Genomic DNA, 23,458 nt, shown 5'->3' on the forward strand with positions numbered 1-23,458 from the left:
AGTCAAAAGAGTTTTTGGCAGTTTTTTAATACTACTTGAGACTACTAGTTCATTATAACTATCTGCCTAATTATCTTTGATTGTGGAGCAAAACATTTATATGGAGTATGTTAAAAGGGAGACTCACCATAAACTATTAATTCAATTTTCATCTCTTTTCTATTGATCTTCAATGTATCAGTTACAATATCCTCTTTGATTTTTTATGTAAGCATAAACATAATCTGTGAGAAAGTTTAGCCATTTTTATAATTTTTTTTTTGAATATTATCCTGTTTAGAAGGATTCCTTCAAAAATGTTATTTTCAAGAAAAAGTAAATTAAAAAAAAATGTTAAACTACTCGACATGGAATTTGTGTTGATAAATTTTGCTAAGTGTTGATCACCGACACCATGAATGAGCAATCTATAAACTAAACTCTTGTAATAACCATTGCTGTTGCCCAACTTTGATCTCTTGGAATTTGAGCATTTGATGTTTGCTTTCGTTCTTGTGTTTAATTTGGAAATATAAAGCTATAATAAAACACACCTATTTCTGTCTGATAATTTTAACTAAAGTTTTCCCATTGTGAAACTTCCTCACGTTCAACCAAATCAATCTCAAATGTGAACTAAATGATTTACGTGTCAACAGCTATCTGGATTATAAGAATTTGAACTATCTAACTCTTCCTGGGTATTTATATTTTGTATTATTAAACAATTTTTATTAGGGGTATGTTTCTGTCACACATCCTATTCTTTAATATTAATGCTGAATTGTACAATGCTAATAGGTTTCTCAACTTGGTTTGGGATGTATGGGGCTGTCAGCCTTTTATGGTGCACCCACTGCTGAGGAAGATGGTATTGCTTTAATTGAGCATGCTTTTAACAAAGGCATCACTTTCTTCGATACTGCAGACATGTATGGACCTTTCACAAATGAGGTCTTGGTTGGTAAGGTATATACTTATTCCAATTCTATTGTAATATAATGACAAATTGCAACTAGTGACTTTCAATTGACGTTGTTGTGAAGCTTATAACACTCTGCACAAGTTGCATTCTATCAATACATGTAGTGTGATCTTTTGAATTATACATGAACCATCTTTTATAAATTAAAGTACACAGATGTAGGAACTCTTGCCTTGTTATAATGTCATTTCTTGGACTGGATTAATATCAGCTCTACAATTGAGGCTGTTTTTTTTATGATAATGTTGACAAAGAAAACATGATTCATTTTTAGTAGCAGTCTTATGATTTATCAGGAGATGGGGACAGTGATTAATGCAGTAGATAGGATGGTGATTGATTGATGCATACGATGAATGTATCCCATGTCCTCTTCCTTCTTTAACTCATGTTGGTTTCTCTATAGAGAACAAATGAAACCACAAGAATTCCAATTTCTCACATGATGAAAAACATGTGACTTGTGAAAGTAATTACATGCTACTTGTGAAAGTAATTACATTGCAAATGATTGCAACTCTGGTGCTTCACCACCATGGTTCCACCATTGTATAGGGTCTTTCTTTGCATGCAGAATACAAGGCTTCCATGTTAGAAAACTCATCTTGTCAACTATGTACATATAATGGAACCAACCTCTCCTTTGTTGTAAATCTTCCTTACTGTAGTCCAAAATCCTTTCAGTACCTTGCTATCTGCATGTTGAAGCCTCTTCTCGGTGAAATTTTCATTGTATTGCTTTGAATTTAGAGCATAGGCTGTACAGTTAGAGGCATGTTAAGTTTGTTCCATTTCCCATCTAGTTTTACCTTTATTAAAGGATATAGAGAAGCATCCCTCATTTCCTTTATTTTCCATAAATACTTTCTACTATGTTGCTGGTTTGGGTTCGGGATTTTTTTTACTGGGTTTAGCCGTACTCTTTCGACAATTATATGATAAAGTTATATAAAAATAACTAAAGCTTTCACAGAATGTACAAAATTGATTACAGAGTGGAGAACACAGCTAATAATTGATAATGGTTTGTTAATTGGCAAAACATAAATGTTAAGATAAATCAAATTTGCATATGCCATAGTAGCATTATATGTAATTGGGATTGATTCGGCAAACCAAAACTAAAAGTATAAATGGATTCATTTACTTGGATTTAATTGGAAAAAAAGTAAAAACTAAAAACATGCTGCTTTTCAATTCAGTGCAACCAAAACAATTTTTTCCTTTTCCTTTTAAAGTCAAAGTGAGGGCCCAAGGGTGGAGCCTAAGTCATCAAGACCAAGTTAAAGCTAAGTTGCTGAATTGGAATTTGAATCAGGTATAGATAAGGTTTACTGGTATGATGAACTTTTGGCTGGCTGGTTGTGTCTAGTCGTGTTTTGGGTACGTCTGTACAAAAACAAATAAAAATCATAAATATCTACATATTTGCAGCTTTAAAACAGAAAATAAGTTCAGAATACCACATATCATGCAGATGCTTAACAAAATTACCATAAATATCACAATCTGAAAATATATACTAATAGTATATCAATTTGTATAATTTGAATGTCGTGATCATTCTTCAATATTAAAATAATACGATCAATAATCAGTGTCATATAGGTTTTCATCAAGACCAACTTCATAGTCATCATCAACTTTAGATGATGGAGGAAGATTAGAAGAACTGCAAGCAGCCCCACCACCAATTGTATTAAAAGTACAATCTGATGCCTCAAAAAGTGAAAATGGCTGCAGAATTATAGGAAATTCATGGTGCTGCTTACTTTGGTAACTGTGGATCTTACATTGGCACTACCTACTTGTGAAACAAAATGCAATTTTTTTTTCATGTTACTCATCAAAGAAAATGCAAGTGAAAATGACTGTTGTTTAGCGTTTAGGGTTAAATTTGTTAGTTTTAATTAGGGTGAAGAGCAGATTCCAATTGCCTAAGGCAACATTGGAATCCGCCCTTAAGGGCTGGGCCCCTTTATCTCTTCTAAGGATAACGTGTATCCTTTAGGGCTGGGCCCTTCTCACACGCCACTCTCTAATAGGGCCGACCCTATATTACAAAAGACAATTCGCACAAAAGAAAAAGGAATAAAAGAATTGATGTCAAGCCGACCTTAAATAGGTCCCTCGCCTCATATAAATAAAGAACAACTTGACCTCATTTATAACATAAGATATCTACTCTCTCATATGCGAATCTGCTCTGAAGTATAGCGAACTTAGTCAGTCATCTGCTGTGCATAAAGCGATTTACATCTGCTGTCAAGGGGTAAAATGTTAGGTGTGATCATCTCCAGTAAAAGGGGCGAACTGCTGTCAAGAGTTAGGCATCAAAAGTGGAGATCAGGTTGCTGTCTGATGGAGACAAGAGTGCAGATCTGAGGTGCAGACCTGATACTGATCTACCATCTATATCAGCCCTAAAGTGTGGCCATATCAGACCTCCTAAAGATATAAGTGTTGTAATCAGAATATTGTCTAATTCATAATCAGATCTGAGGATCTATTCTTGCTGGGTTTTTCTTCATAAGAGGTTTTCCCAGGGTAATATTGTCTTGTCTCATTTTACATCTATTTTGATTGCTCTCTGTCATTCACTAAGTTGAATAACTTAACAGAAATTAATTCAATTCTAGTTATAAATCTACTTTCTGTTTCTTATTATTAATCTGAAAGTAAAAACTAACAAAATTTTGATGGTCAAAAGTCAAACAAAATGCATTGAAACTGTTGCTCACTGTTGGAACTGCTTGGGTATGCTCATGAACAATTCCAAACAGATTCCTGCACAAAAAACTGTGTCCTAGACAGATCCATAGGCGAATTGAACTTGATTTTGATTCTAAACAATTGTGCATGGGTATGCCTAGGTTTTTGGCTGTTTCAGGTAACATAGAATTGAAGTCGTCAAGGCCACATGAACCTTCATGGCACATGCCATTTTTCATAATTTTGTTGCTTTTAACCAAGTTCCAAAATTTTCAAAGTGAAAAAAACACATTTTGATTTAGTTATGTTTGTTTTTAAGTTTGAATTTCTCATTTTTACCCAGGTCCTCCTTGGGTTCATCTGGGGGCAGCCTGAACTTCATCATTTTCCCTTGGTATGAATGAAATGGTTAGGCACAAGGTCTAACCATGTCCAAACTTGTATGTATATAATTAGGCATATGTAACTTCTTGGGTCAAGCCAAAACAAGCTGCAAGGAAATTAGTCAAAACTGAATGGTTGGTAATCAGGCCTTACTATTTCCAGGGCTATATGACTGTAATTAGGCATACGTGATTTCTTGGGGTTGGGCCAAAACAATCTGCAAGAAAATTAGTGACGTAGGGAGGGAATAAAACAGTGTAAAGGGCCTGAGTACAGAAGGGCTTGTGACGCAGTGCACATGATTCATATCAGGGGAACCATACTACTTGTCATTGTGCAGAAGTACAGTGAAATAATGTTAAAGATAGTAATGATCCTTTTTCTAAATGGTGATTTAACTGTTTTTTCTTCTCTTTAACAGGCCCTGAAAAGATTGCCTCGGGAGAAAGTTCAACTTGCTACAAAGTTTGGCAATGTCTTTATAGATGGTGTTATAAAAGTTAAAGGTTCACCAGACTATGTCCGAAAAGCTTGTGAGGACAGTCTTAAGCGTCTTGATGTAGAGTATATTGATCTTTATTACCAGCATCGGGTGGACACTACAGTTCCAATAGAAGAAACTGTAAGTTTTTAATGTGTCATACATAGTTCTTAAATGTACTCAAATTTTTAAGTTTTTAATGTGTCATACATGGTTCTTAAATGTACTCAAGTTTGTTTGCACAATGTTCTGTTTGCTGTTTTCATGACTACATAATGTGCATGAATATGTTCCAATGAGGAATATTGTTTCTTAATTATTTTACTATTTTGAATCCTGTTTTATTGTCATTGCAAATTGCTTGAAAGAGAGTAGATGCCAACTACTGGAGATTTTGCCGCTAATCTGAACTATGACAAGCATGAATGATGACACAAAAACACTTAAGGATTAGTACAATTTCACTTCCATTATATATGTCTTTCCGAGTGACACTTTAACATGGCAAGATGAGATTCACAAAATAGTTCATTGAGCAGATGTATGATAGTGGAAGCTAAAACATAAAGATCTTATTTAACACACACACACACATACATGCACGCACACACACGTGTGCGCATATACATAGACAGATACACAGACACACAGACACACACATGCAACATTGCCATATCATGAATTGTTCTCACCACAGGCTTAGCACAGGACAAATCTATGGACCTTTGGTTCCAGTCAGTATTAGATAGTCTTCAAAAATTCATTCAAGTGAGAAATGACGTTAATTTAATTTTGAGCTCTTCAAGCCAAATATTTCTATAATAACTTGATGACAAATGGCTGGAAATTTTCAGGATACCTATATATTATGTGCTGTCTTATAAATGTATAAATTGTGATTGCATTTGAAGTAATCAAATGAAATCTGATATATATTTTAAAAGCAATTAACTGTGATATACTTAATGGAAATTATACAAATTTAAATGGCCTCAATTCTGGAAACAGTTAAACATGAGATACTATGCTTATATTCCTTAAGGCTTAAACTAACTGAAAAATTTGCTCTGTTAATTGGAGTCACTGAGTTGTACTGAAGTTCAAACTTCAAAGTTACTTGATTTTTAGAAATGAGCCAACTTTTAAACTAGATGTTGAGATCAGCATCTCTGCTCTTACATAGCAGACGGCAACACCATGGAGCATTTCAACCAGAAGTCATCTTTTGCTAAGTTGCCATGAGTAGGGGACTGTTGTGATGTTTTCACACATTGTCCCATTGCAAATGGGGACCCCTACTTTTTTTCTCGCTTTCTAGGATTGTGGTGGAGTCTTTTGCTATTAGCCTTTCATTTGTATGAGGTGTAGTTTTTAAAGTGACAAGGAGGAAGTCAGGTTAAGTCTCTCTCTTTCGAATGAAGTCAATCAGTTGTCGAGGCTTTTGGAATGGATCACTCATCTTTTGCTTGCAAGGCGAGGAATGAAATGAATGACTAAGGCATTGACAGTGACTTCCTTTGCTCTTCCATGGCATTAACAGTCACTTCCTTTGCCCTTCCTTGGCATTGACTGCCTTCCTTTGCCCTTCATGCGAGATGTGAAGTGAGGCGATGTGAGATGAGGTGTCAAGTAAGGTCAATTCAAACAAGATTAGAGGGAAGTTTGATGGATGAATCCCTTAGATCGAAGTTCACTAAGTATGCAAGATTTTCTTGTCATCCAAGAGGGTTGATTGTACTTTGTCAAAAGGCAGGTCACATAGGGCAAAATTTGGTTAAGTATATGAAAACTTCCTTTGCTCCCAGGTAGGAAAGGCTACACTTCCATTGCTCCCTCATTGGAGGAAACTTGCTTCCTTTGCCAATGGAATGGAGCAAAGTGACTTCCTTTGCCAATGGAAAGGAGCGAATTCACTTCCTTTGCCAATGGAAAGGAGTGACACGACTTCCATTGCATGCTTGAGGGTAATTTGGTGAACTTGAACAATGAAGGAACAAATCGATGAAGACATGATGGAATGATGCTGGAAAGTTTGAAGTTTAAGTCATTTCCCTCGCTCTCTCATTACAGCAAATTCGCTTCCTTTGCCAATGGAAGGGAGCGAACCTACTTCCTTTGCCAATGAAAAGGAGTGACATGGCTTCCAAGGCATTCTTTGAAGACAATTTGATGAATTTACATGCATGGAGAACAAAACCGTAAGGCATGAATTGATGAAAAGGGACAAATTGATGAAAAAGTTGCTAAGAGCAAGCTGGATGGCGATTTCAATGCACTTCCTTTTCCGATGGAAGGGAGCGAACTTGCTTCCTTTGCCAATGGAAGGGAGCGAACTTCCAATAACCACGCCCAGAAGCACGAAAAACACGTTTTGGCGCCAAAATTTGGATTTAAAAAGAAAATGTCTAAATGCCAAACAAGCTGGCCACTTAGGGAAATGATATTAATTTTATTTAAGCCTTTAGAAGTCGGCCTATAACCCAAAAGACACATCTTTTTCTTCAAGGGCATATAAATGCGAAGTCAAATCAGTCATTTAATCGCAAATACAAAAACGAATTCTTCTTCTAAATAGAAGAACAACGAATTTCATCAGGAAGGAGGCGGATTTCATCAGCAAGGTCAGCAAATTCTTTGATCATTCCATTGATCAAAAGAGGTGATCCTTAAATTAGGGTGCTTAAGATCAAGTTGAGGGTTTTCAAATCAGACTTGTAGCAAACACAACTCAGACAAAATCAGAGCTATAAGGAATAAAAGATGGATGGAATTAAGTATATGTTATGTGTGTTTGATACCTACTTGTTTGTTTTGCAGGTAGCAAAGGAGGAAATCAAAGAGGGACAGATTGTAGGAAGATCAGCACAGTACTCCAAGGAGGAAATTTCTACATCAAGGTCAAGGTCCAAGATACAAGGAAGATTAGAATTCTACCACTTGAAAGTCTATGCTATAAAGTGTATCAACAATCCTCACAACTTCAAAGTTAAACATGGAAATAGATGTCTTCAAGAGGAAATATTTCATCAGCAAGCACAAGGGTATCAAGGAAGGTGACTTCACAAGAAGGATTTTGAGGTATTCAAGAACTCTCATTGCATCATGATGGACATGAAGAGGTCAAAACCTTGAAGTATAAAGGAGAGGGCATACAACTATCTCAAGGTAAGATAAGCAAGCAAAGATGGAGGATTGACTTAATCATGATGATGCTTCCCATCATCACCACATTGAGCGAGCTTGAGATGTTGAGTATCAAGAGATATTGCTCAACATTCCTTCATAATAATCTATTAAGTCGACAAGCAAACTAAGGTGTCATCCTAGTCACCACTCCACCAATAAGAGGGTTCTACATCAGTATATCCGGATTCAACGAACCAAGCTCATCCATGGGGACACAAACTCCAATGTACCTACCCTCACTATCTATTGGTCAAATAAAGACGTGTCCAAATATTGTAATTTTCTCATTGGCTAGGAGTTGTTCCAACAAACCTTAAATAGTGTTTCTATCATGTAATCTTGGCCATTGATTGTGAATCAATCTGGGCCATTTATTTGTAAAGGGAGCACTATAAAAGGCCTCTCTCTCTCATTTGTAAAGGTTGATAGTTTAGAAATAGTGAGTAGTTGATCAATAGATAATAGCTAGTTAGCAATTAGAATAGAAGTTTTATTAGGAGAAGGCAAAGATTGTTGCCAAGGTCTAGTTGTAAAGAACATATGATTTCATTGAAGTTGTGGTGAATTTATGTGTTATTTCAACAAGTTGCATGGTCTCTACTTCTCAATTCATTTGCCTTCATGATAATTAGTTGAATGATAGAGCGTTGTGCATGTTTCATGATGAAACTCTTAATCCATACCACTAGTAGTTTGTTGATTGCAAATTCACCTTGTGTGGTCAGCTGGAATACTTGAATGAGCTTAAGTTCAATTGTTATTCAATCATTGATATGCATTCAATTAATGGTGTCTATGCTTGATAATGATTTGAAAATCATCTAATTTCTTTAGAAGATTGCACTAAGCTTTGTGGAGTTGTTGCTTTGCATGTCAAAGCAAGGCTTAGTGGAGTATCACCAAAGGTTGTCCATTGTCTCTTGCATTCTTTGGAGTAGAGTAGTCTCCCTAAACCCACCTCTTTTGCCCTTTTTTTATTCTCCAAGCATGTAGCTAGAATCTAATTTCCAGTAATTCAAGCATTCAATTATTCAACGTAAGTCCCCTTGGATTACCAGCAATCACATCAACCATTGAGCTTATCCACATGTCGTGACCCGACATTAGGAACCTTGGAGTCTTCCAATTGATCACATAGTATAACATTTGGAAAGATTTTGATCAAGAGAGGATAAGATACCTTGGTATTTTATTCTGTGTTCGCATGTGCATATGAAACACATCAACAGGGACCAAGTCCATAAAAATTACCTAGGGGTTGAAGCTGGTCCAATTGGACCATTGGGGAATTTGAACCTTGGTGGATGGCATAATCAAGGAACATACCATCATCATCACCAATTGAGCTGGTAAACTGGACAATTTGGTTCTTTGTATTCTCCTCTGTCTGTAGAGCAGCACATAGATGCTTGGAAAAGCAGTTTGTTAGATTATTTGAGTTCAAGCTGCACTTCTCTGGTCTTCATGAAACAGGAACTGCTTCTCTACTTCAGCTGTACTTCAGCATGTCTATTGCAGATTCACATATTGGATTGTAGAGCTGTCCATTGCAGTTAAAATTCTTGTTATTTGTAGCTGATATTTAATATTTGGGCATTAATACATGTGTGAGTTTGTTGGATTATTTGAGTTCAAGCTACACTTCTCTGGTCTTCATGCAACAGGATTTGTTTCTGTACTTTAGCGATACTTTAGAATGTAAATGGAAATGCACATATTAGATTCAAGAGCTGTACAGTGCAGCTAGAATTTGTGTTTATTTATAGCTGAGATATAATATTTGGGCATCAATACATGTGCGAAGGCATCAAAGCTCAGATACTGTTTGACTAATACTTTTATTTTATAATATTCTATTGCTCTAGCTCATAGTTCAAAAACTTGTGACTTCCAAAACTCAGAAGATTTAATTTTGAATTGGATTTGTTAACTTAGTAAAGAATCAACAAGTTAAAAACACTTAAATTCCTTAAACAAAGATAAATATCATACAAAATAAAAGTTAGACAACATAAGAAGGGGAAATGTTATTTATTGGGTTTGAATACAAAAAGAGTACAATTTGTATCAACTATTGTAATGTCCCCTACTAGCAGGCCCTATTTGGACCACACCATGCTTGGTCTCAGAACTGGGGACATGACAATTATCATGAAAAATAGAACACAAAATGATTATCAAGATATTCAATATTAAACTAAAGAGCAAAAGTTTCTTTAAATAAGAGATACAAATGATCTATCTATAAAGGATAAGATCGACAACTAATAAAGCAATAGGATAAGATCTTCCTCAAAGAATAAAAAAAAAATTTCCTAAATTTTATCTTAAAGACATAATTGTTCATCATAAACTAAATATTACAATATTACTTTAATACCATCTCTTAATGGTCAATCTACTAACCACACTAGGTTTATCTTGAAGACTTAATTGACCATTATAAGCTAAATATTACAATATTACTTTAAAATCCTCCCTTTATGGTCAATCTATTAACTACACCAAGTTTATCCTGAAATTTATGGTGTTGTGGGCAAGAAGAATTTTATTTAATCTAGGTGCACACCATCCTTTCCCATTTATGCATTCCTTCTTATCCTTTACCATGGAGAATCAGTAGAATATGAGTAGGTTATGGATTTATCCTATGTTGAATTGTACCAACATTGCTACATCTAGGTTAGGGAGGGATCCAACTCTTTTTTTGAGGTTTGATCTCATTTGCAAGTTCCCACATCTTGAGATCAATCCCATGTTTTACTAGAATGTTCAACAAGGGTGTGACTATGTGTAGTTTTTGGTGTGACTATGGGTGATTACTTGCTTATGGGTAAACTGTAATGTCTAAACCCCTGATTTCTTTTTTGAAAATGTTTTACTTACAAGTGTTTTCTTGCCAATTAAGAGGTTTGCTGATGTTTTTCCTTTCAGTTTTGCAAATCAATGTATAAGAGCATAAACATAGATTTTTTGCAACAATACATAGAAGATAAATTGCTGATTGAAAACAAGCCTTCATTCAAACTTCAACATACACTTACAAATCATTGTAAATCTGCTATAAACATAATTAGACCTCAAAATAGCCTTCAAAGGCGAGAGAGGATTGATCTGAAATATTTTGTAATGTCCCTTGTAGAAACAATTAAATATATTCACTAAAATTGTAATTTATTTAACAAATGAAAAAAATGGATAATTAAAATATTAGATAACTATGGACGATTACAACTCTCTTGGATTTCTGATATAAAGTCTGATTTGTATGCACAAGAAGATGATGTCTGATTGCTTCTCCTGAATAATGTCCTTAAAACCATGTATAAACTTGGATATAAATCTGCTTATATGAGATATTCAAGGTTGCATGGGTACGGGGGTACTTGGAGACTTTGGAGACTGGTGCTGGTACTGGTATGGCTATTTTTTCAAAATAGGAGATGTGGGTACTTGGAGACGCCAATTTCTTTTAAATATAATTTAATAATTTATAGAAATTCTGAAAATATAATGACATTAAATATAATATAATAATTTAGTAATGGTTGTTGCAACGTTTTAAGAAATCCTTGTGACCTGCATTTGTTTTGACTTTTGAGCATTGTTTTTCTTCCGTTTGTACTACATTTTGATTATTTTGTTGCCTGTGTTTGTTTGTTTTTTAACATTTTAAGGTTTCCTTTTTTCTGTTTGGTTTGGAGATGGTAGGAGATGGGCAGATACGTTAGTGGGAAGTCTCCTCTCTATGGAGACGTTTCCAACCAAGTTTCTGGTGCAAGATACGCGTCCGAGTCTCCGGTACGAGTACCCAGGGGCTGGGTACGAGTACCCATGCAACCTTGGAGATATTGCTGTTCCTGATTTATGAATCTAAAAACTATGCATGGAATTGTGATAAGTCTTCCTATGCAAGATAGATTTATAGGCCTTGAAACTTGAATGCTTTTCCTGATTGATATCCTTATAATCATGCAGTTCTGTTCTGAAGCCTTTCCTGATTTATGTATTTGAAACATATGCTTCCACTTTGTAAAATTTTGCTCTACTAGAGCGATCCTCACTGGGAAATGACAATCAAATATGTTTCCTTCTCCACCTTTCCATTCCTCAACGATCTTATTCTTATACCTTTCCTTATGTCCTTTGACAAAAGGATGTATTCCTTAGAACACGTCTCTTGATCATAATCAACTTCAAAACTGAACCTTATGGAAGAACTTTCTTTAACATAATTGTCTTATTTTCTTTATGAATCGCACCATTTGGGGATGAAAATTGATCAGCATATTGACCACGTCCTTTCACTTTCTGAATTGCTGCTTCTTTTAGTTAGTGTTCTTGAACATAGAATATAGTCCTCCTTTATGAATAGTCACATCTCCTCCATAGAAGTTAGCTGCCTTTTGTTTATTATTAGCAAACTTTTAATTAAGATCACATTCTTTCTTAATCACTGCTTCTCTACTTAATATAATTGATGTCGTCTTAATCAAACAAATCTCTTAATCAGGTCACTGATAAACAAATACTCAATGTGTGTATATATATATATATATATATATCAACAGTTTGTCTTTAATATCTCCTAAATAATCTATTCTGAACTTCAGTATAATTGCTGATGTATGTGTAGTCATTGCTGAATTTTTCATATCTCATCATGATTGCCACTTGCCACTTATTAATATAGTGATTGCATGCAGTCTCTAATTAGTATCAACAATCTCATGATCTGCATACATGAGGAACTCAAATTTGCGCGATTGTAAACATAGTTGCTGCTGATATTAACATAACTTTAATTGCTGTTTGGAATAACATTCTTCTCACCACTGCTATCTTAATGAAGTCATCATTTATTTTGAAAGAAACTTGCTATCTGTAGAAAAATAATGATTGTTGTCTTTATGTTTATCACTGCTCTCTAATATTTAATGAAACTTCTAAAAAGTCGCTGCCTTGTGTGTTCTTGCATACATTATGATAGCTGCTTTAACAACACTGTATGTGTTATCGTATCATTGTTTAAAGTCTTTTAGCATACTACTATTATCATCTTCATTAAATCTGCTTTCTGCAGTCAAGAAGAAATGTTGCTCTCATGGGAGTTGACATTTGTGTCTTTGTAATGATTAGTGGCCTTTGGCCTATAAGCAATAGGGTTATTACATATTTCCAGCTCCACGGCAAGGCATAAAATGAACTCAGGCAATTAGTATGAGTTCCTCGAAGTCTCCAAAGACTACCAAACTGTTTCCAGCTTAGAGATAAGTACCGAAATCAGATTTCTCACATAATGATGCCACAATGTGCAGATTTCAGACCTCCAAAATGTCTGATTTTGGACTCAGTCTGAAACACCCTAAGGTAGATTGGTACAGCCTCTTTGAGGGATGATTTGTTGGTGAAAATTCGAATTTTCACCAATGGCTACAAATAACCTATCGAACTGAATCGTCCAGGTTAGGAAAGAGGTATACCGTATAAATCAATACCCAGAACCAAATATGCTTTCCTTCAGAAGATATGAGCAAAATATGAATTCAGCCACTCGGAAAAGCATACCTCCAGAAATCAGAAAACTCACACCAGCACTTAGGAAACAACTTAAATCATTTTTAAAATCACACCAAACAGCAGAAAACCAGCCAGGGTGGGTCTTTCACCATCAACACCAGCTAACCAGTAGAGGGTTTTCATCCTCCAACCAGCAGAAGTGAACTTTGGGAGAAATCCAACAGCATATTGGTAAGTTTTCAAAGCGAGCATATAAAAATGAGAGCTCAAAACATGTATATATAGGCCATCCTTCAATTTGAAACCTTTTCCTTCCAAAACCAAAATTTGAAATCCCCAGAGAAATTCAAACTTTTTATGATTTCACAAATAAAACATTTTAATTTTCTTTTGTCTCCTTATAACCCCTAGATGTCCCGTTAGGCATGTAATATAAACTCATAAAATTTAAATAGATTTCCTTCACTTAGGTGTCCCTTTAGGATGACAAGATGGCCCCTCTTTTAAAAACAACATCGTGTTACTAGGCCAAGGGGGGATATTTTAAAAATCACTTAATAAGACTTAGTGAATGAAATAAAATACAACTCTTTTGAAAACAATAAAAACTCACCAAATCCAACTCAAACCCATGGTACTGAACTGAGGAAGGAATTGAGACAATGGCCAAGCGCTAAAAATAGCGCTTACTAAAATTAACAGTATGCCAAAAATACTAAACTTGCCGGAGACACTGAAAATCACTGTAAGAGTTCACCTCAGGACACTGTGTCCCTAACCACATCCACTTAACCTAGAGGAACCCTAGAGTAGGCTAATGGAAAACTCACGTTGAGCTAGATGCAAGAAGGGGACATGACACAAACACACCACAACTACCAAATTTTTTGCTTACAAGCTGCAAAATTGGTTGCTGGTCAACTTGCATGAAAAAGAAAATCACTTTGTGATGGGGATCAAGTATAGCAAGTCACCATGTGATTAGACAAAAAGTGCACGGGCTTGAGGTTAGGCAACAAGACAAGCAAAAATAAAAGATTTGAGGCCTTCCACACAGGTTTGAAACAAACTAGATTGCCACGGATGGCTAATAGGACAAATTAGAGGCTATTATGAAATACACAAAACACAGGAAACATTGAAGGTCCTCATAAGCCAAAATACACTTCTAGATTTGTTTTAAATAGGGCTTACAAACACTCATCACAGGGCAGTTGGGACACATTGTGAACCAAAATTAAAGCACAAAAGACCCATTGGAGCTTGAAGAGGAGGCTTCGAGTCTGAAAAGAACTGGGTTGTGTTGTCAAGGCAATAATAGGACCTCGCCTTGGAGACACATATTAATTGCTACGGGTTTGTTTTGTTAACACTATTTTTAAATTTATTGGGATTCTTAGTCATCATTAGACTCTCCTTGTCAGTCCATTTCATTTTTCTTGCATGCAGAGTTTGAGATCGAGTTTCTCAGTTGACATTTCAACCAGCAAGTTCTTTGTGATTTTTGAACTATGCCTTAGCTTTTGTATTGTTGGAGGGCTTCTGTAAATTTTTTTTTGATGATAGAAGGCTTGTGATTATCTAATGTTTGTTGTTAGCTATCTTTGAATCATATTTTCTTCCATTAGTATAAATGGTATCCTCCCATGCCTTTGATAGTTTATGTATAATTAATAATTGTATGCCAGTTAAATTTTTAAGCAATAAAACTAGCTATTGTTGGGGGTTATTGATTTATTGACTACAACAGTTGATATGATAACCACATATTTTGTATTTTATATTTGTTCGTTTTTTCGGTAGTCATTTACAATTTGCAAGATAATTGCTGGACTTTGTTATAGGTAGGGGAACTCAAGAAACTAGTAGAAGAAGGAAAGATCAAATATATTGGGCTCTCTGAAGCTAGTGTGGACACTATTAGACGAGCTTATGCAGTGCATCCCATAACAGCTGTTCAACTTGAATGGTCTTTGTGGACACGTGACGTAGAGAGTGAAATAATTCCTACTTGCAGGTTCCTTATGTTTAAGAATCTCTTTGTTGTTTTTTTTTACAAATATATCATGTGCTTTGTTACGAAGTTATTTTTTTGAAAATGTGTACTCGATCTTAGCATTTCATTAACTTTCCTTTCTATAGTATGATTTTAGAAGCTCTGACAGCATGTAAAAGTTGACAAGCAACTGAAATATCACCCCATAAGTTTTTTTGAAATTTATTAACAACAAAACCCAACAAGAATCAAACAATTGAGCATGTGAAAAAAGTATTTTCTGCTGACACAAGTTTACTATTCTGGCATTACATAATACTTTGCTGTTATAAATGTCCGATGAGTTGTTTACAATGTGTTTTACCATCTGCTGTTTGTTTTGAAGGCAAAATAGATGTCCAAAGAAATCTAAATAATTCCGAACTGAACATACAACCAAAAAATGCTATTAAATACCTTAAAAATCAGAGAATATCAGATTGCAGGTCTGCTTTTGCAACATGACAGGTGTGGTGGACCAACAACAACTTCAATGTCAATAGTTCCATCAACAACCAAGCATTCCCAGCTGTGGCGGACTGAATTATACCCAGTTAGTTTGATGTTGTCTGGCAAGGCAGAGAAAAGGATTTTCGCAAGTCTGAAATCATCTTATCAACTCCCAAGACGTTAAACTCCTGCTGCAAGCCATTAAAACAGATATTAAACCCTCAGAAATCATTCAAAATCCACCAAGGGAGCATACTTACAGTCTGAAAAACCTGCAAATATACACCAAGACCAAGCTTCAACATGGACGTCTGAAAAAAGCAACCAAACCCTTGTGCTTCCATCATGAGCCCTCATGCCATGAAAGGGCAACCTGGACAGCCTAGTTGGAAGGGGCGACTTCACTAGAAAATAAATACCAGCTGATAACCACTCTCAAAAATTTGCAAGGGGGGCACCTAGCACTGAGATATCAATTTGAGCAATACCCAAAGCCATTAACTCAATCCATGACTCTAGGTATCCAAAAAGGAGGTGTACGACCTGCTTAATGTAGTGTATGGCCAGACCTAGGGAGCTCTACAAATCACTTAAAAACAACAGGCAAAACTAAAAGGCCCAAAGCCAATGTCAACATTCACCAAACAACTCACAATCAATTTACCTTGAAAATCATGTCCCTTCCAGTGGGCTTAAATAAATATTGTTTTTTTTATTAACTGAGAGTGTTTATTAACACTATGCTATAAAATAATATATGTTTTGGGCCGACTTCTTGTTTGCATTGGTGCCAAAGCAGGAAATTCAAACTCCCAGGCCGACTTGCTTTTGGTTTGGACTGTAGTATATAAGTAGCTTCATTCCTCTTTGTTTTAGGTTTAAGAGGTTAACAATTTGAAGTTGCTCTGCAACCTGAGGCATTGGGATGAAGCCCACTATAGTGCCCTTGGGTAGGACCAAAACCCTGCTCAAATTGTTGTATTACTGCTAAGTTTATTTTAGATTAGTGTACTAGAACTAACTGCATTCCCATCATGCCCAGGTTGAAAATTGTCATACACACCGAGCAATATTTAATGTGCAGCCCAACTTAATTCTAAGCGACCAACATTACACATTGGCTTCACCATCAGTTAGAGGTGCTCAGTTCAGAGGTCTGCATCAGGCAAGAAGTGCTGGACTGCATTAATTGACGCTGCCATTACATAGTAGAAGCAAGGGAGATGTCTTTGACACAAGGCATGATTAGATGTATAATGATGCAATGCCTATGAACTCCCAAGTCACTCCAAAAACATTGTGTTGATTGGTATTATTATTGTTAAAGGCCACAGGCCTGAAATTCTGAAAATTGAACAATGATTAGAATTGAGATCTTCCAATTTGATTACATTTAATCAAGGTTAGACAATAATCAAATAATTATTGGTTTTTCCCTATGTCCACTTTCTGCGCTATTGTTTAAATCTATAATGCACAGCAGGGGTGGGCATGTCGTGGGCATTTACAAGTTGATGTTATTTCAATATTGTGGTTTCAATTTTGAGTAGTTAATTCTGAGTATGCATTTAAAATAATATTAGTCCATTGAAAGAACAGTACTACCCTAGGGATGGTATTGCACTGAGAATATTACACTGGTATCAGAGCAGAATCATGCCAGCCTGTGAATCATCAAAAGTTTATCATTTTATGATAGACTTGTATGCATTGCATGTTATTCTTCTGTAGTGGCATATTGAAGTTTGATGTTAGCAGGCCAAGAAGACGAAGACAATTTAAGAATCCATATTAGAAGTGTCAGAAAAATTATGAGAATTGTAGGAATATTGGAAGGATTTTATCGTAAGGATGGAGCATCAAGAGGCAAAGAGAATGGTTTTGAAGGAAGAAAGAACAGATCTAAAGGAGATGCCTACGATAGTGACCAAGAAGCAAGAAGAAAAACCTATACACCTGCAACAAGAGGACAAAATGGAGAGATATCACACTCATTATATTGTCTTGGATCCTGCTGTCTATTGTGACATGTCTTTTGAGGAGTATTATGATATGAAAATAAGAAATGCACAGAGGAGGAGAAGGTGTAGAGAACTGGAGCCAAAATAATCATTTTTGAAAGAGAGAGAACGCAAGATGATGAAACCTGAAACAATGAAGGATACATTAGAGCTAGAATCTCAAGAGGGAGTGAAGAGAGAAGTTACATTAGAGTTAGAATCTGTGAGTTGGTGCTTACTCTTGTATTCTGGGTTGGTGCCCATTTTTTTTAATGAAAGCTATTGTATGCCATGGTTTTTTACCTGAAATGGTTTTCCACAAGAAATATGGTGTTTGCATCTTGATGGTTGTTCTCTTTCAGTTTTTATTAGTGTTCCACGGGCGTTGGGGACGGGGGGACACGTTTCCGGGATGGGGGGACCAAGGGCCTAAGTTTGGGGACGGCGGGGGGACGACGGCGGGGTGGTGGTGGGGTGGTGGTGCTGATATAGTTATACATATACATATAGTACTTGAAAAACTAGTTTTGAAAAGATGTATGACAGTATTACAGTATAAGAATTACATTTCAAATGAGACTATAGGAAATTTGAAATACTAAATCTAAATACCAAGATTTCTAAGTTGTGTTGTTATATGGAGCCTAATCAGACTAGGAGGTTAGATCTTCCCTACTTCTATCGGTGCGGTTTCCCCCTATATTTTTCAACAGGGATTTGGGGGCATCGCCCCCAAGTTGGGGTCAAGGGGCATCACCTCTATTTTTAAAAGAAAACGGGCATCACCTCTGTTTTTAAAAAACACAACTCACGATTTTATTCAGGCTTCACAACCTTTTAATCCCAATTTTTCTTTTTCAAAAAGGATACAACATCATCCTAACATTAAAAAATTGACAATAAACCCTAGGGTCTTAGGGTTGGTGTGAAAAGGTCATCATTTATTGTCAATTTCAAGAGACCCTAGGGCTGAGTTTTTGTTATAAGATCAAAGGGTCTGAGTTATTTGTGTCATTTCTAGGTCCGACCGACTTGTCCAGACGCTATAATTTCTGATTTTCAAAGCAAGTTTAGATTTCTCATATTCATCAAGGTACGCGGGGAGGTTGAGAGTGCTGTCCTAGCTGGAGATATCATAGCATGAAGCACAATCTGATTTTCACATCAATCAATCACCAAAACTCTTAGCTATATCAATTTTGTGACAAAAGGCTATTTGTTTTGCAGATAGATGTCTGGAGCAAGGACTGGAGGGACTGAAGGCAAGTGCAAATGAAGGACGAATTCAGGGGTGTGCTCTTCGAATCCAAGCTCTCCTTAGAGTGGTGAAAGGTTGGTGCACCAACCTTGGGCATATTGACATCATTGCTTTTCGGGGTTGAGTATTTGGGAAGGGAAAGTACAACACTTCCAAGATTGCAAGAAAGTTGACAAGAAACGACATCTCCCATATTGCTGGCTTCCCCACTGCTGTTCAATGCAGTGAGCTGATTGTAGAGTGTGCCGAGCATTATAACTCAGAAAAAAGGCAAATCATAGCACCGGATAGTAAAGTGTTAGCTCGCCTATCCGAGATACCAATGGCTAAACTCTAAAGTGTTCAATCTACCTATATATGATTCCACGGTTTACAAGAGTAAGAAAGAAGCCTTAGCTTTATATGAAAGCAAGCCTGAGAAGTGTACTGAGATCTGTTGATGTGTTCACTAGGCACATTCAAATTCAGAATAAAATACCAAAACTATCTTATCCTCTCTTGAACAAAATCTTTTGGATGTTGAAGATTTGCTTAAGGATCACCCTAAAAAGACTCCAAGGTTCAGATATGTAGGGTCACTACATGTGGATAAGCCTAGTTGGTCGTTGTGATTGCCGTTTCATCAAGGGGCATTTATGGTTCGAAAAGATTTTAACAATTGATTAGCAGATGGTATGCAATGAAATTCCTTCCTAAAACTACTAAATGATTATCAAAAAAAAGGGCAAAAGATCGGGTTTAGAGGAATTCTAAGCTACTGTAAAATGAATGGATGAAGAAATGACACAAGTGAAACTGAACTAGTCATAGCATCGCCATACATGAACTCCACTAGAACTAGTGCAATCTTCTAAGGATGTTTGAAGATTTTCAAATCACTGCCAACCATAGACACCATCAATTGAATGCATATCAATGATTGAGCAATAATCAAACTTAAAACACTTCTAAATGCTCTAGTTGACCACACAAGGCTCGCTTACAATCAACAAGAAAGCTAGCGGTATGGATAACGAGCTCCACAATATATCAAGTACAACATTCCATCATGTAATCTAAAGCTAAAACTATCAATATCATCAAAAGATTAGCTTGAGAAGATAGAAGATAGAAGAACCATGCAATGAGCTTCAAGGATTGATCAAAAACACCATAACTTCAATGTTTCATTAATCCAATTGCCAAATAATAACAATTCTTCAAGTCTTTCTCTTTCCACTATTACTCTCTCTTCTACTCTATTGCTATTGCTATCAAAATCACTATTCTCCAACTATTCGCCATTACAAATGAAATGAATGGAGCTTATATAGAGCATCCAAATACAATGAAAGGATGAGATCAAATGGAGATCAAGGGCCAAGATTTTTGCCACCTACAACCTAATTAGGGTTTGACACAAATAAAAACCCTATCAGATAATTATCACTATGAATCAGCCAATAGAAAAATAGGATGAGTTAGCATGGAAATCAAGGAAGCATCCTCCAATAGGAACGTTATACGCCACATGTGATCATAACAAACTATCTTCTAGAACCTTGTTTCCCTTTTCACGTTCCTTCCTAGCATATTCAATGAATCTAGTCACCGACTCTTCTATCTCCTTCATCGGGATCTCAGGTAGAGACTTCAACTACTCTTCCATGTGCATGACTTCGTCGAAAGCCTTGACGATGGCATCCTCCCATTCAGGTTCGAGCTCTTGAGTTTTGCTTGCCAGGACTACGAACTCTAGCATATCATTCATTTGCTCCTTGGTTATCATGCCATCAGTACCATAGAAGATAACCTTTATTCTTTCTTGTAACTCTTTAGATTCTATGATTGTTCCTAGATCAATCTTTCTTCTCAAGACATCTTGCGCCACTCCTACTATCTTATCATGGATTTGATGTATTTCATCTTGGACTTGGCCACATCCGTTTCCAATTTCCTCGAAGATAATCTTCTTTGTGTGAAGCAAGCTACTCCACTGCAGAAGATTGGGTGTAGCTCCTTCTTTTCTTACTTTCTCCCTTGATAAGACCTCTCTTGGTGTCTTCCTTATTACTTGAAGCACTGGGATGATAACATCTCTAGCATGAGTAAAAGCTTCGGAGGCCTCTATAAGTACATGAGTTCTTCCAAGGACTCTTATGACTGTATCAAGTGTTTGCATGATGCGCTTCATGAACTTGCTCACTCTAGTATATGAATCTTCAATCCATGTATCCATCAACTGCGCCGAATTCCTCTATTTATCCATGTGATCAATTGACTCTGCAGGAAGCAAGGGAGGTGGTGTAGCTGCTGGACTTTTATGTGTCAAAGGCTGCTGAAACTGCTGAACGTAGTTTCTCCATGCACTTATCTCTTTTTCCAATCTTCTATTCTTCTCTATTTCAACTCTCAACATATCATTGACGGCACTCACTGAATCAGTCGCATCACCAATATCTTGCTTGGAAGTGAGTGGTCCCAAGTCAATGGTCTCCATATCATACTCATTAGCTGTAATTTCTCCTTCATATTTCTCAACTCTTGGAGTAGCTATTTGGAACTTTCTTGATCCCGAATCATCTCTAATTACCTTCGACATCTTCGTAGCTTTCCTCTTCTCGGTGACTTCTTGAGTTTGACTTAGAAGGCTTGCTATGTCATATGTTTGTTCTTCTTCTTCTGTCACTATCACCTCTTGAGCTAGCCTTTCATTTAGCCATTCCGGGATAGAAGATCTTCCTTCTTGAATTTGTGCTCCTTCGTCCATTTGCTCATCCCTAGGTGGTGAAGTAGTTTCATCATCATCTTCGCCGTCATCTTCAATCTCCTGAATGAGATGGGTGAAATCTTCTTGTTCTTGAGATGTCTTCTCTTTGCCTTTAGCATTGTGGACTGTAGACTCAGCTGATTCATTGGCTCCTTGACTCAATTCCTTTTCTATCCTTAGCTCTTCTGGTCGGGAAGGGGGATGATTTATACTTGATTTATGCTTCTTCTTTGCAGGTTCCTTCTCACCACAATCTTCCTTCCTCTTTGATCCTTTTGAATGAGATGGTTGGGGTGCGCTGCCACTTGCACTAGCTTCATCTTCTTCCGTTCTTTCTTCTAAGTGGAATGTTGGTGTTATGTTTTGCTCCTTCAACTTTTGGTGCTGCACATCTACCCATATGCGAGTGTATTCCAAGATTGGCTTCATTAATTCCTTCAAATCTTCAATCTCCAAATCTGCCCATTTGAATTTGACTTCTTTATCTTCTTTGGCATAAGCTCCTTGGAGATATTTGCCACTATCTTGAACTTGATTGGCCACGTGGAACAATTTGCCTTCCCTGATGAAACTGAGGGGTAGCCTAGAATACATCTTCTTTTTCACCTCTATATCATTTGGAATATTCGCCCAATAGTCTTCTAGATGCCATCGATGTCTATTATTTCTCCCCAAAACTTCTTTTACCTTGTCATATGGATCAAAGCATTCTCTCATTGTGAATAGCTTAAGTGAATGAAGTGCTAACTCTCGCTTGGCATATTCGGCTTCATGAATGGATGGGCATGACTCAATGGAATCTCGAAGTGTGATGGGAAAAGGAACATCGGCTCCATGCCTATATCTATATGCCTTGACATATGCTAATAATTGTCTCAACACCTCGAGTAACACTACTCTATTTGTTGGGTATCGTGGCAACATGTAGGGAGGAATGAGAGATCCTTGAACTTTGATGTACGTGAACTTCGGGAACTGTATGAACCACGCACCATATTGCTCTACCAATGCTTGCGTCTCTGGAGAGTCTCTGTTGTGATCCACCTCAAATTTGCCTCGTGATATGCATAGTGAATGCATCGTTCACCCTCTTGTAGTGTTGTTTTGGTCGATGTTTAAGCTGTGGATAGCATTCATACACCTTGATCTCTCCAAGTCTTCTTCCTACTATGCCTGTATACATGAGTTCTGGATATTCAAAATTTCTCACAATGGAGTATATGACGTAGGAACTCATATAGAATGTTTTGGTGCGCATTAATCTCCTTAATTACTGTTACTAACAACTCTTGCCCAATTGATCGCCTTTTTGTCTCGGGTGACAGTCTCAATGTAGTAGAACATCCATTCTCAAAGTACGAAGCCTCAGGTGCACCAACCAATTGATGGAGTAAGGTAATGAAGTCTCTATATTCATCATGGAAGTCTACCTTGTGTAGTTTGTTGGGCCATCTGCTTCTCCCTCCTCTACTCTTTTTCAACCAAAATTTGTCGATGATCTTTGTGCAAGCATTAGGGCCATCTTCGTAGGCCGATTTGGCTCCTTCCAAGGTTATGTAGGTCATTTCCTTGGGCTTAGGTAGATGAAATGTCTCACTGGTTGCTGTCTCTGAGAGATATGCGAGCACCTTCTCATCCTTTGCGACAATTCTTCTTGATTCAAGATCATAGTGTTGAGCACACTCCATGATGAGCTCGTAGCATTGCACCAGAGGAGGA

General features: G+C 36.6%; 1 protein-coding gene across 5 annotated transcripts in view; it reads left to right on the top strand.

The window, feature by feature from the left end:
• Positions 1-23,458, top strand: part of LOC131032846 (probable aldo-keto reductase 1) — a 127,086-nt gene that overhangs the window by 14,131 nt on the left and 89,497 nt on the right. For 2 of the 5 annotated variants that reach the window (XM_057963923.2, XM_057963922.2), the window contains exons 2-4: positions 781-948; positions 4,482-4,682; positions 15,092-15,264. In XM_057963923.2, the coding sequence (XP_057819906.2) occupies positions 781-948; positions 4,482-4,682; positions 15,092-15,264 (542 nt within the window). The remainder of the gene's footprint in view (positions 1-780; positions 949-4,481; positions 4,683-15,091; positions 15,265-23,458) is intronic. The other 3 variants (XM_059221687.1, XM_059221685.1, XM_059221686.1) reach the window with 2 other exon arrangements.

The sequence above is a fragment of the Cryptomeria japonica genome, chromosome 5, assembly GCF_030272615.1.
Source record: "Cryptomeria japonica chromosome 5, Sugi_1.0, whole genome shotgun sequence".
Taxonomy (NCBI): domain Eukaryota; kingdom Viridiplantae; phylum Streptophyta; class Pinopsida; order Cupressales; family Cupressaceae; genus Cryptomeria; species Cryptomeria japonica.